Source organism: Rattus norvegicus, chromosome 3 (genome assembly GCF_036323735.1).
Source record: "Rattus norvegicus strain BN/NHsdMcwi chromosome 3, GRCr8, whole genome shotgun sequence".
In the NCBI taxonomy this organism is placed as follows: domain Eukaryota; kingdom Metazoa; phylum Chordata; class Mammalia; order Rodentia; family Muridae; genus Rattus; species Rattus norvegicus.
Window position 1 is genome coordinate 73,500,742 of NC_086021.1, and position 13,254 is coordinate 73,513,995.

A 13,254-nucleotide genomic window follows, 5' to 3' on the forward strand; every position below is an offset into this window, starting at 1 on the left:
CTCTGTTACAGAAGGTCTACAGATGGAAATGAACCTTCCCGGACATAAGCACAGTTGGTGTCCATAAGTCTACAACAAACTTTCCACCAAGGAACTCAATGGAGGGAGAAATCTGTTTCGCAATGCTCAGAGGGCTAGGAATCCGACACCAAGACACCAGTGCATCTCATCTGATATGGTCCTGCTCCGTGGAACAGAACAGTTCTCTCAGAGCTCTGCAGTGAAGGATGTGTCCTCACACCTCGAGGCATGTCTTTAAACAGCATCGCTTTACAGCCTCCTTCCTACAGTCACGTATCCCCACCACGAAAGCCCACCACAAGCTGCACTCAAGGAGTCCCAGTGGTAATGAGTTCCTACCATGAGTTTACAGGGGACACAGAGACACCCAGACCACTGTGTCCACAATTCCTAAATAGCAAAGAACGTGCATGCACAAGCACAACATCTGTCTGTCTGTCTGTCTCTCTCTCTCTACATATATATATATATATATATATATATATATATACATACATATATATATATCACTATGCATCTAGAAAGGTCTTCGGAAATCAAGTTTTAAGGCCGGTGATGGTGACACAGCATGTGTCTGTAATCCCAGCACGAGAGGCTGAAGTAGCAAGAGAGCTGTGAGTTCCAGGCCAGCCTGGGTTGCACAGACTCTACCGGGGCGCAACAGTAAGACTTTGTTGGGAAAAAAACACAAAAAACAAAAACTGTATCAGATTTTTAAATCCGCATTTTTATACTACAGTAAGGATACGGTGACTTAAAAAGAATCTTAGAATGAATAGGTTTGCAGCTGACCACCCCAAAGTGACCTGTTCACTATTCATTTGTTTGCTTAAAATTCTGTCTCTCATTAATTCTGGACAAACAGGCTTAGTCACGTGCCAGACACTGAGCTTTCCGTGACAATATGACAAAGCATCAAATTAGTAAATAAATGCCGTGCCGTGGGAAGGGCACAACTTTCAAACAACCACTCCCCCTTCTGTCACATAGTGTGGTAAAAACCTATCTGGTTTATTTCCTAAGACACCTAGTCCACCTTTACTGCGACAGAGTCACTCACACACAGGCTTTCCAAGGGCAGCATAGAAGGAGGAAAGCCTTTTATTCAATCCTGAGGGGACTACCATCCCTGGTTTTTGATCGTGACATAAAAACTGACTTTTACATATATGGGGTGGGGCTCTGTGTAGCCCTGGCTGTCCTGGAACTTGCTCTGTAGACCAGACTGGCCGTGAACTCAGAGTTCTGGTTTCCTCTGCCATCCTAGGTGTGTACCACCACCAGGCGGCAACTTTTATCAATCTTAAGAGTGTGTGTTGGGGGTGGGGCTGGAGAGATGGTTCAGTGTTTAATAGCAGAGGAGAAAATTCAGTTCCCAGCTTCACTTCCCAGAACTTGCGGGACAGCTCACAACTCTGTAAGTCCAACCGCAGGGGATAGACACATGGCAAGCAGAACGACAATGCACATAAAATAAAAATAAATAATTAAAAAGATAAGGGCTGGAGAGCTGGCTTAGCACTTAAGAGCACTGACGGCTCTTCCATCCCAGAGGTCCCAGGTTAAATTCCCAGCAACCACATGATGGCTCCTAACTATCTATAATGAAATCTGGTGCCCTCTTCTGCTGTGTCTGAAGAGAGCGACAGTGTACTCATATAATTAAATATATAATCTTTAAAAGGAAAAAGGATAAGAAAACTAACAGTCTTCTAAGGGATAATGATAAAGTATGACGTGATAAAATAAACTGAAACAAATCGACACATTGGGATTGGACATAAGAGATAAATAGACGGGAAGTTACCCAAGGGAAGGCACAAGAAACAGAGACACACTTGTCTGCAGTCAGGAATCTCATAAAAACACGGAACTGGAAACCATAGTCATAATTTTAAAGGCAGACAGACAGACAGACAGACAGACACACACACACACACACACACACACACACACACACACACACACACACACACACGGGGCAGGAAGGAGAGGGGAATGGTGTCACTTCTGAGCCTAAATCTACACCAAAGAATACCATGGACACCTTCTGTTTTTAAATCGTACTTGCATTTCAACTTGGAAGGGCCAAGGAGGAAGATGTTGGGCATATATGTTGCCTGACCCAAAGTGGATTTACACAAAATTAGAAGAAAGCTGGTGACTGCTCATTTTGGTCTAAACCTGAAATCATTTAAGTCTGTATGTAGTGGGTTCATCCTGGAAAAGCCCCAGGTGGGGCTGGACAAGCTCCAGAGTGAGAAGGCCAGGATGTGAAGTTGGACTTCAAAACTTACCCTACGTTTGATCCAGCTGGCTTTTTTCTCACTCTGTGTGCCTGTGTTTCTGTATGTAATATGAACTATCATGGGTACCTTCCCCAGGGTCTATGACAGGGTACTGGCTACGAGCTGACCTCACACACCAGAAACACATAGTACACGCTGGTTACTGATCTCACATCCAGAGTCACTAGGACACACGTGTGCTTCCTGAAGATTTACACAGTGTAAGCAGAACTAAACCTATTCGCCATACTTTCCAGGCACACCATGAAGCCAGAGTTTCCCAAGACCTAGCCTGGCCCCTAATCTTCCCTTGGGTAACAAAATATTCTGAAAGGACTGGTTTATCTACAAGATGGAATGGGTGGCCTCTTTGTATAAAGAACACACAATGTGTCTATCTTCAAAGAAACAAGAATGAGGTTCCTCTGCCTAATGTTTCTTCCAAGAGGCGTCCTGAGGATGTGCAGAAACACAGGACAGCTCTGCTCCACTGCACTGAGGATCTCTGCTCTTGTTCATCGTACCCAGCTGCCTGCCTCATCGCCACACCAAAGGTGACGGCCAAGAACCCAAAGCCCAGTTCTGAGGTCCATAGGCCCCAGCTTCTGTTTAGCCAGTGCCTGCCCGACAAGGCAGGGTAATCTGCAGTAAAATGGCGAGAGCAGCACCACCTGGTACCCTGGCAGCACAGGACTGCCTGTTAAAACAATGGTAAACGGTAGTGTTTTGCCTCCAGTTTTTAAAAGGCATACATTCTGCATAAATACAACACTGCATTCAGTTCAGAGAACAGGGAGGAAATGAAATTTAGGGATAATTCTAGAGAGCTGTAGCTCCAAAGGTGTAGGAATTGTGGATCAAATGCCTGTTGGACCGCCCCAGACACGTAGGGTAGGGCAGACCTGTTCATGGAGTTAACTATGTAGAAAGCCTAGCAGGAAACAAGGAAGAACTGTAACAAGCCCTCCCTGTGTGCCAGGCACACACAGAGCACAGCCCTTCAGGTGCCAGTCCAGCTGATCCTCAGAGCCACCAAACACAGGTTCTTTCTACAGGCGTCCCCACAAACCCAGCAGCCGCCCCCATCCCCACCCTGGGCCACAGCGCTCCCCACAGCCACTCATGGTAAAGAAAGAACCCTAAGGTCTGAGAGAAAGAGAAGGACAGGGAACCTCACCTCAGAGGATCCCAGTTGAGAGAAAGAGAAGGACAGTGTGTTCCAGACACCCAGGAAAGAGCTCAGATCATCAATCTGACAAGAATAATGGGATGAGGTGACTGGCAGGGTACCAAGTGCCAGAACAAAGCAGGCCTTGACCTGTCTTTGCATTTCAAAGGCACCTGACTGCTATTCTGACCCTCTACTGAGAGGACTGCTCATCCCCAAACAAGGGAAGTCAGTCTCCTTCTCTAACAGTTTAACTCAAGATTAATAGTGAGTTTTCTTCCACATTCTACACTTAATAGCCTTACCTTTTTGTAACTCACAGTCTCTCAGAGCTGAATCTCTTTCGAGATGAATCTGGCATACACATGACCTCCAGGCAGCGCAAGTGTGGTCCTGCTGGCTGCAGTAACGTTAGGGAGGAGGGTAACACTAGTAACCATAGCAACACCGTTCGTTGATGGCTATATAGTGTACCTACTGTGTGCCAGCAATGGTAAAAGGCAATATTTTCTTTACTCTTTGCTAAAGGAAATGAGTCCTTTGGTAAGTTACCCAAAGCCACAAAGCCTGGGGGTTTCAACCAGCTGATAGTCTGCACTCACCGAGGAGACTGCTTGTGACTGGACTGCTTGTGCCTGTCACTTCCTGAACTGAAGTAGTTTTCCAAACTAGCCTTTGGGGTTCTAAGGAACAACCCCCCTACCCCCAGGGCTGACAAACTGCACATGGGCATGAGTTGCTAGCTTACAGGCAGCAAGAACAAAGGCATACGTTTCCCTATGAACAACAAAGGCCATGAAAACCAATCAGGAAGCAGGGAGGGAGAAGGAACAGTGGAAGGATGGAAAGCCTGGGGCCAAGTCAGGTATGTGAAGGCTCCTTCCTCCTGCTGCCGCCATGGAAATCCTCTGAGGATGGGGGTCCAGGAGGTAGCTTGGTTGGTAAAAATGGCCACTGCATAAGCACGAGGACCTCAGTTTGATCCTAAAACCCAGGTTTAAAAGGCAAATATGTTGGGGCTTCTCACTTGTAACCCCAGCTCTGAGTAGGCAAAGACAGGCAGATTCTTGGGACTCACTGGCCAATCAGCCTAACGTACTTGCTCCAGACCAGTGAGAATCCTGTCTTAAAAAAAAAACAAAATTAAAAATAAAAACCAAAGTGGAGTACCTGAGGAACTAAACCTCTGTTCTACAACATGTATAAACACAGAGAGAGACATGTACACACATGTACATGCACACACTTGTACATACTCGTGTATAACATGTACATACACACATATTCTCTCACACATGGGCACACATGCACACACATAGACACACTTTCACATAGACACACACAGAGACACATACAGACACACGCACACATAAAGAAATAACTGAAAACACCCCAGTTTGCTGGCCATGCATTACTGACTTTCCTAAGCCACTGCATGTGTTTTATAAGGTCAGCCATATGTGTAGTTTAAAGCGTTGAAAAGGGATGTGACTGTCTAACCCCTGTGTGACTGGTAACTCCCTGGACCGATGCACTCAGTCAGAACCATCCTCTTGGCTTTCTCCTCTTCTTGCACAGAAGGCCTGCCTCTTTCCTGCCTGTCACCTTGTCTCATTCACTTAACCAGTGGTGACTTTTCCGTTCTCCCTCAGGACCTACGGGAATTCCATAATATAAATACCCTGTGTCTACTACACTTGAGGCACCAGGGTTGCATCTCTGCTTTTGCTTTCACAAACAAATCCTCCGACAAATTATCTGGGCATGGTGGTACATGCCTATAATAGCTGGGAGGCAGGGGCAGTGTGACAGTCATGAGTTCAAGTCTAGGCTACACCCCATTCCATAAAAAAAAATCTCCAACAAACTTGGGCCTCTAATGCTCTACACATACATGGGGATAGCTGGAGGGCAGATTCCTAGCAGAGCCATAACTGTGTGCTAATAAATGATTAACAGCGCCCTCCCAGAAAGACGTGCTGCACACTCCAGAGATGAACAAACTCCCACCATGGCTGACCAGAAGCAGTTACCTTGGTGTCACTGGCTGTGGAGTGGGGTGCATGCGCGTGCCTTCCATAAGCCACCTCGCACCTCGCTTGGTTGCAGAGACAAGGGCAAACTGCACCTCTAGTTGTGAGAGATAGGCTAGATTCAACTCCACTGTGGATGGAACTCTTTGGACTGGACCAACAACGTGCTGGCTTTTGCTTTGTGGTGGAATCTCAATACACGTTTATGCTGAATTTCTCTATCTGTGATGCTGAGAGTTTATTTTCCTTTACACAGAACTGCACTTCCACCGCATGCTCGTTTGGCTGTTTTTGTCCACTACCCATGTCACTGGCTGCCCTAATTGCATTGGCTGCCCTAAGTGTTTCACATATTTATTAATTACAACCACCCTACGTGCAGGGTGTAGGTCCAGGTCTCACGGGACAAGAACACTGTCAATAGGAAAGGTAAAATTACGAGCGCAAGGTCTCTGTGCAGATGTATTTCTTTACGATTAAAGAAAAATATGCATTGGGACCAGCAGGATGGTTCGGTGACTAAAGGTCCGTGCACTGCCAACATGACAACCCAAATGTGACCTCCAGAAACCACATAAAGGTGGAAAGAGAGAACCACAGAACCTGACTCTCACGCATGTACAGTGCCGTGAAGATACTCACAAACAAGATTTAAAATTGACTAAAGCTTTGAGGTCGTAAAGATCTTAGCTGCTATTTTCTACAATCCTTTCCGACAGTTTAACAGAAATGTTCATGTGGAGGGGAAGCTGCAAAATGGTCCATTGTCCACCTAGAACACTCTGCGGCTCCCAGGGTCTACTGGATTCACAGACACCTGGTTTCCTTTTATTATTATGCCATCCTATCTGTGTGGGCATTTTGCTTGCACGTGTGTTCATGTGTACTTGGTGCCCATGGAGGTCAGAAGAAGGCATTTAACCCCACAGCTGTGAGTCACCACATGGGTGCCGGTGCCAGTCCTCTAGAAGAGGACTCAGGGCTCTTAGGCATCGACCCATCTCTCCAGGGCCAACTATCTGACTCTTACTTAAGGTGCAGCAGCTGCCAAGGAAACCACATCTCGCAGACGGGGAAAGTGTGCGTAAAGGACACAACAACATGACCTAAGTAACACACAGAGTGTACTTAAGACTTAACTGGGCTTAACTGGTGCACAAAGTTGCTTCCAGATGTCTTAAACCAATTGCAACGCTTGGCCAAATCTACCTTCTCGGTGAGAATCACCTTATTACATGTTGTCTAAGAGAAAACAGGTTTGATATGAGAAACAAAAATCTCATTTGCAACTCTAAAAAACGTCTTCTCTCAGCAAGGCGTGGTGGAATATGCCTTTAATCCCAACACATGGGAGGCAGACACAGGCGGATCTCTGTGAATTTGACACCAGCCTGGTCTACAGAACAAGTCCAGGACAACCAGGACTTACTACACTGTAAAACCATGTCTTGAAAAAAAAATCAAAGAAAAAAGTCTTCTCTCCTTTAAAAGAGAAATCAAAAGTTGCTCTTTCCTTATAAAATTACAGAGGCCAAGGTCAGTGTCCTGCTTGCCCTGCTGTCCACTCTCACCGGAGGGTCCACAGAGAGCACGAGGGGCAAACAGAATCAGAGCTGGCCAGAGTTGAAGTGCTGAGGCTGGCTTGCATTTGACCCCAGCACCCTGATATTTTAAAGTTTTCTGTTAGAGTTGGCTTTCTGCTGAACTGCTCTATGTCTTTTCTTTTAATTCTTTTAGAAACATTTCTTTCGTTTATGTGTATGAGTGTTTTGCCAGCGTGTACGTCTGTGCCCCCCATGTGTGCATGAAGCCCATGGAGGACAAACTGTGCTCCCCAGGACTAGTCATAGACTGTTCTGAGGCACCGTGTGGATGCTGGAAAGGAAACCTGCACACTATGCAGGACACCCAGAGCTCCTCAACTCCGAGCCATCTCCACAGACCTGGGCTCACTGCTTTCTAATAACGCTAGATATCCACGTTATGTCGAAGCAGACTTTGGTCTAGAATTAGGTGTTGTGGTTGATTTTCGTTAAATAATTAGGGATGGTCAAAGATCTACGCTGGCATACAGGATTCTTCCCACAACTCCAAATGAGGCCAACCAAGCTGACTCAGTTGTGGGAGACAGACTTCAGCGCTCTCCCTGACAGAAGCTGCATCGATTCTCACCAAGGACAGCTAATACTGCACTTCTGGGAGACCGGAGGCTGTACACTGAGAAAAGGCAGCAACTACAGGGAAAGGCTGTCCCGCCAAAACCACCACCACACAGGATAGCAATGGCCGAAAGCGTGGCTGGGGCAGACCCACAAGGAACCGGGGCAAAATGTGAGAAAATATGGATGTGCCTACCTTCTGGTCCAAGCCTTTCAGAATATTCTTATTACTCCAAACAACAAAATGGCAGGAGCCAAGCATGAGACATGCTCACCTGATGTGGTCATTCAATAACATACAGTAACATAAGGCTAGAAACTCGCATAAATTTCAAACTTAATCAAGAACAATTTTCCAAAGGACTTTTCTTGCAGGTATATAAGGGAGAAGCTATTTGGGTAAATATAAGAAAATTGAAAGCCAGATCATTATAGAAAGGTTCTGTGCTAAAACAGCATTATTTATCTGGAGAAAGACAGTGATTCACCCAGGCTTCGGTCCCAGGCACCCTGTAAAGATTATGCCCCTTAGAGAAGGGCAGTCCAGATACACTCTTAAAAGACACTACATACATTTATCCACTTCATGAAAGGCAGCCTCCTCCCCTTATAACACAAGAGTCCTGCAAACAGGGGAAGATGCTCGTCGTCTGCACCCTTACCTGCTATCTGTACTGATCCATCCTCACCCAGAAGAATATTGCCAGCTTTCAAATCCCTGTTAGGGGGGAAAAGCAGAGAATGAATTCTAAAGCACAGGCTAGATATGAGACTGACACACGCAGGAAGATTTCAACACGCAGCACACAAGCCTGACACAACCACTGTTTTGTGACTGTTGAAGTCACCTTGCAGATTTTTAAAGTTGCAAGCGCGTACTGTCATTTTATACTTTGCTCCCGAGGCACACTTAAGATTTTAATAACAAATATTTTATGGGAAGCCATTATCTGCATTTAATTAAATCACCACCGAGTAGACTATTTTATATGTTTCGGAATTACTGATTATCCTTAAAGCCACATGACTGCCATATTTATGAAGAATTAAATCCCTGTGTAAACAGAACTATTCTGCTTCCACTCTGAGTTGCCTGTGGCACATTTCCAAATAGTCCCTCAGCCCATTTAAAGTGAATTTAATTCATTACCAATTTCCCCTATGGGTGATACCAAGGCTAAATGTTAATAATGACATTCTACGTGGTACTTCTTCACTATATGGAAGCTCTATGGAGCAATTTTAATATTTAAAAAAGTGACAATTAAGAAACGAGTATTAAAAAACGGTTATACAGACCACGAAATACACAGCTCTCACATGCTTCAGGGTTGAAGGATGTTAATTAGTCAGTGCTGCCTACTTATGACATTCTGCAGGGTTGGAGTGACACCGTTGCTTTTGAAATATCACATGCTCATATTCTGTTGGTTCCCCCATTTTAAAACTTAGCACTCCGTGTTACAGAAGAGGAAAGCAGGACTGCTTCCTTCCCTCTCATCCAGGTCCAAAACCGGTAACGTAAACTGTAACAGCCCCACCTTCCTTAGGAAGAGGGATATGCCATCCCGCTCAAGCAAGTTCACCCCAAGAGTAATTATGTTAACTAATTTCTTAATGAGCCCACACAGCGCTTGCTGCATTTTGCTCTACTTCAGTCTAACCACATAAACCAGCCCCAAGGATACCAAGAAAATGCACCCAAGTTTATTCTCTGGAGATTTGTTTTACTTCTAAATAATACACGAGCCCACCTGCAGGATGTACCTCCTTGAGATCTTCATAAACTAGAGCTACATACATTATGGAGAGCAGACTGGGAAGACACCATACCTATGGATCTGACCATTTCTATGCAGATAGTCTAATCCTTCCAAAACCTCCTTAAGGATTGTTGCGATTATTGCCTCTTCCAGGACACCATTCTTATGCTCTCCCCGATTGACGATGTATTTGATGATATCCAACATGGAACCTGAGTGGACAGACAGAGTACTGCAGAGATGAGTTTTCATAAGCATGTCCATTCTGTTTTAGAGTAAGAACCCCCTACTATTACAGCCTAGATGTGACCATCAAAACTAGAATCCATTTACTCAATTTCGATACTCCCAAGGAATAATAACAATGGAATGCCATGCCTAAGGCCGGAAACACTGCATCTACTAATAAGCTGGGAATAAGACTTTTAGTGTGAGGTTGACAAGGCTTCTCATTAAGAGTCAGGAATTAGAGCTCTATTGAGATAGCTTGGCAGTGAAGACTGATGCCTGCTTTTCCAGACATCCCTGGTTCAAATCTCACACCTACCTGTCATTGGGTGGCTCACCAACAAGTGCCTCTAATTCCAACTACACAGGATCCAGTGCCCTCTTCTGCCCTCTGCAGACACATAGGAGCGCGTGCATGCACGTGCGCGCGCGCGCGCGCGCGCACACACACACACACACACACACACACACACACACACACACACACACACACACAGTGGTTCTGTTCCCCTAGAAAATATTGACAACAGCAAAGGGCCTAGAATGAGCCGGTCCCCAGCACACTTTAAAAACTTCAAGTTACTGTGAGATGTCTGAGCAGGTAAGGGCCCTTGCCACCAAGTGGGACAACCTGATTTTGTTCCTCCGAGACTCGAGTGGGGGAAAGAAAGAAGTGATGACTGCAAGGTCTCCTGACCTCCACAGGCAGACCTGTGGCACGGGTATCAGACTCCTCACCACACACAGTAATGACAGAAATAATAATAAATAAAGCTTAAAAAGCTGGCTGGGGTCCCCAGGAGCACAGGGGGAGCAGAAATGGAAGAGTGTGTGGAATCCAGGAGTTCAGAAACAGCTTCAACAACAGAGTTTGAAAAACAGCTATGATATCAATCTATCTACTAAAAGGATATAAAAAACATTAAAAAATTTTTTTTAAAGAAAACAAGTGAAGTCACTAACCAAAGCTGTTTGAGGGGAGAAAAAGACAGCAGAGAAGTAAGAGGAAGCAGTAACAGCCATTCCTGTCACCTACATCGAAGATAAGGCAGGGCGGGCAGAGTGCCTTCACACCACTGCCCCCCAACCCCAGGGCTCTTTTGTGAGGCTCTAAGCAACCTTGATTTTCATGTATGCTTCATGCGCAGGCTTTTCTAATCAATACATACCTAGTGCTTTGTTACTCTATACAGATAGGTATCCTAGGCACTATGAATTCATGTTTTGACACACAGTAATAAATATCCTACACCTCTGGGTCATTTTTGAAGCTCTAATTACCTGTAGATTCAGCATTTCTGAACAGTTAGCAAATGACCTTACCTCAGGACTGGGTCTGCTCGAGGCTCTTTGTGACTGACCTAGAGGGCTGAGTCTCCCCTCCGGGTATTATTGTAGGTGCCTGCCCCTCATGAGGAGATTCCACGTGGTTAAATACCACAGCAGAAAACAAACGCGAACTTCCCTCCTTAGAGAGGAGAAAGCATTTGTTCATCTATCAGCTCTCGTGTTTTTAGGTGGTTTAGAAAAATAATGATTCCGAGCACGAATTGCTTTATTCTTAAAAGTATATAACCTAGCTGGCGGCTGCTTACTTCTAGCCTTCTGAAAGGAGAGAACTCGAGCCCTTATCTGTGGACGCTCCCCTTTCCTGTGGGAGCCTCCTGTAAACAGTACCTGACTTTTAAAGCCCTGTCTGGAGACTGGACTGGACTCTCAGACAGACAGTGCATTTTCTTCCTGGTCCTCAAAAGAGATACGAGGCGTGTGCTCAAGTTTATGGAAGTGAAAGGCTAGCTGAGGTGAGCTCTTCAACTGGGACAGAGTTGGAGACTTTTAGGGGTCCAGGTCCCCAGAACTTGCCATTTTCTCAGAGACAGTGAAATTCCAGAAGACTCTGCCTCAACTGGTTAAGACTGCCTTGTTGCCAATGCACTGGAGTTACCTCAAGGAAGTGAGTACACCGGAGTCCAGGGCTACAGTTCAGCTCTATGGCTCCTCCAGCCTTTTGTTTTTCCTTCTTAATTACAAACTAAAGTGAGCACTCAAGAAAACAAAATGGAGGCAGGGCCGAGAGAGTGGGGACATGTTTTCTAGAATCCCACGGAGGCCCACCCATGTAAACTCACACTAACTACAGAGACTCCATCTCATGCCTAGGCCTCTGCTTCGTACGAGAGGGTTTCTTTTACTAAAAAATAATTAATTAGGAGCTGGAGAGATGGCTCAGTGGTTAAGAGTACTGTCTGCCATTCCAGAGGTCCTGAGTTCAATTCCCAGGACCACATGGTGGCTCACAACCATCTGTAATGGATCTGATGCCCTCTTCTGCCATGCAGGCACACATGTAAATAAACAGAGTACTTGTATACATAAAATACATAAGCAAATCTTTTAAAAAACACAATTAATTAAAATACACACTTAATTTAGTCCTAGCTTGTACTGTGTCTAAAGACCCAGCCCTACTAGTCCTGGTTCTACGGAGTCATTGCAAAATTGTTTCCTGATCCCAAGACAGGGCCAGAGCTGTACAAAGGGAACACCACCAGAAAGAGACAATCCAGAGAAAATGTACATCTGCTGAGGAAACTGCAGGTTCTGTGTCTAGGACTGACACTGAGAGAGGCCTTCTTTTTCTTTTCTTTTTTCTAAAAGCATTAAGAATATTTCTATTAACAGAAAAATTGCAACTACAAATACATGATTCTTTCCAGAAGGCCACTCTGTGATAAGTTCACACACATACAGTGTCATGGTTTCTTTAAAGTGCTACACAGTCTCAGGCCAACCGTTAAGCCTGTGAGGGTTAGGGACTTGGGCGGACACACTGCAGAACTTTCAAGCTTCTGCCTAGTAACACTGAAGGTGCTGAGCTGCAATGAGACAAGTGCTTGAATTGTCTTGAGTGGGATCTAGAGACTGAGTAAGTGTTGCAGGAAGCCGCTGGTCATCATTCAAATTCCCTCTCTGATGTGGATGTTGAGGTGTTGGCTTGCTTTCACGCAAAACCCATGGATGTGAGAGAGCCCTGGAAAGTAAACTGTCACTGACTTGAGAGACCTGAGGCTGGAGGTCTCTTCCCAAGGACAGCTGACACCCAGGCCAGCAGGGTGGCAAGCATTTCTCTCCACATAAACTGTAGCAAAATGTAGCGAGTAGTCACGGATGCCAGGTCCAATGTATCAAGTTCAATGGGTGGGTTTTTTTTCTTCAGGGAGTCCACAGTTTCCACACTAACCAGGATCATAGCCTCCAGCCACCACAGATAACTTTAAAAGTGTGTGGAATAGGAATTTAGATTCCACCATGGTGGTCACCATTCAAGTGCCCAAGTCCACAGAGCTCTCCCTCTTTTACAGAATGCAGCATGCTAAGGATCTGAATTGCCTTGAAAGGACTTTGAAGAGTAAGGACTGGGCTGAGGTGCAGTTTGGCACTAGACCTGTGTAAGGCCCTGGGTTTGATCCAACACACACACACACACACACACACACACACACATACACACACACACACAACACAAAGACACAAAGATTGACTAATAATTCTTAAAAGAATAAATGGTAGCTCCAGAAAGGACATGATTGCATG

General features: G+C 45.3%; 1 protein-coding gene across 3 annotated transcripts in view; it reads right to left on the bottom strand.

The window, feature by feature from the left end:
* The window catches only part of Stk39 (serine threonine kinase 39), a 266,876-nt gene that overhangs the window by 179,220 nt on the left and 74,402 nt on the right, over nucleotides 1-13,254 (bottom strand). For all 3 annotated transcript variants that reach the window (XR_010064688.1, NM_019362.1, XM_008761922.4), the window contains 2 exon segments: nucleotides 9,503-9,644; nucleotides 8,332-8,387 (listed from right to left, as the gene is read on the bottom strand). Coding sequence is in view for 2 of the 3 variants with exons in the window: in NM_019362.1 (NP_062235.1) it covers nucleotides 8,332-8,387; nucleotides 9,503-9,644 (198 nt within the window). In the remaining variant the exon portion in view is untranslated.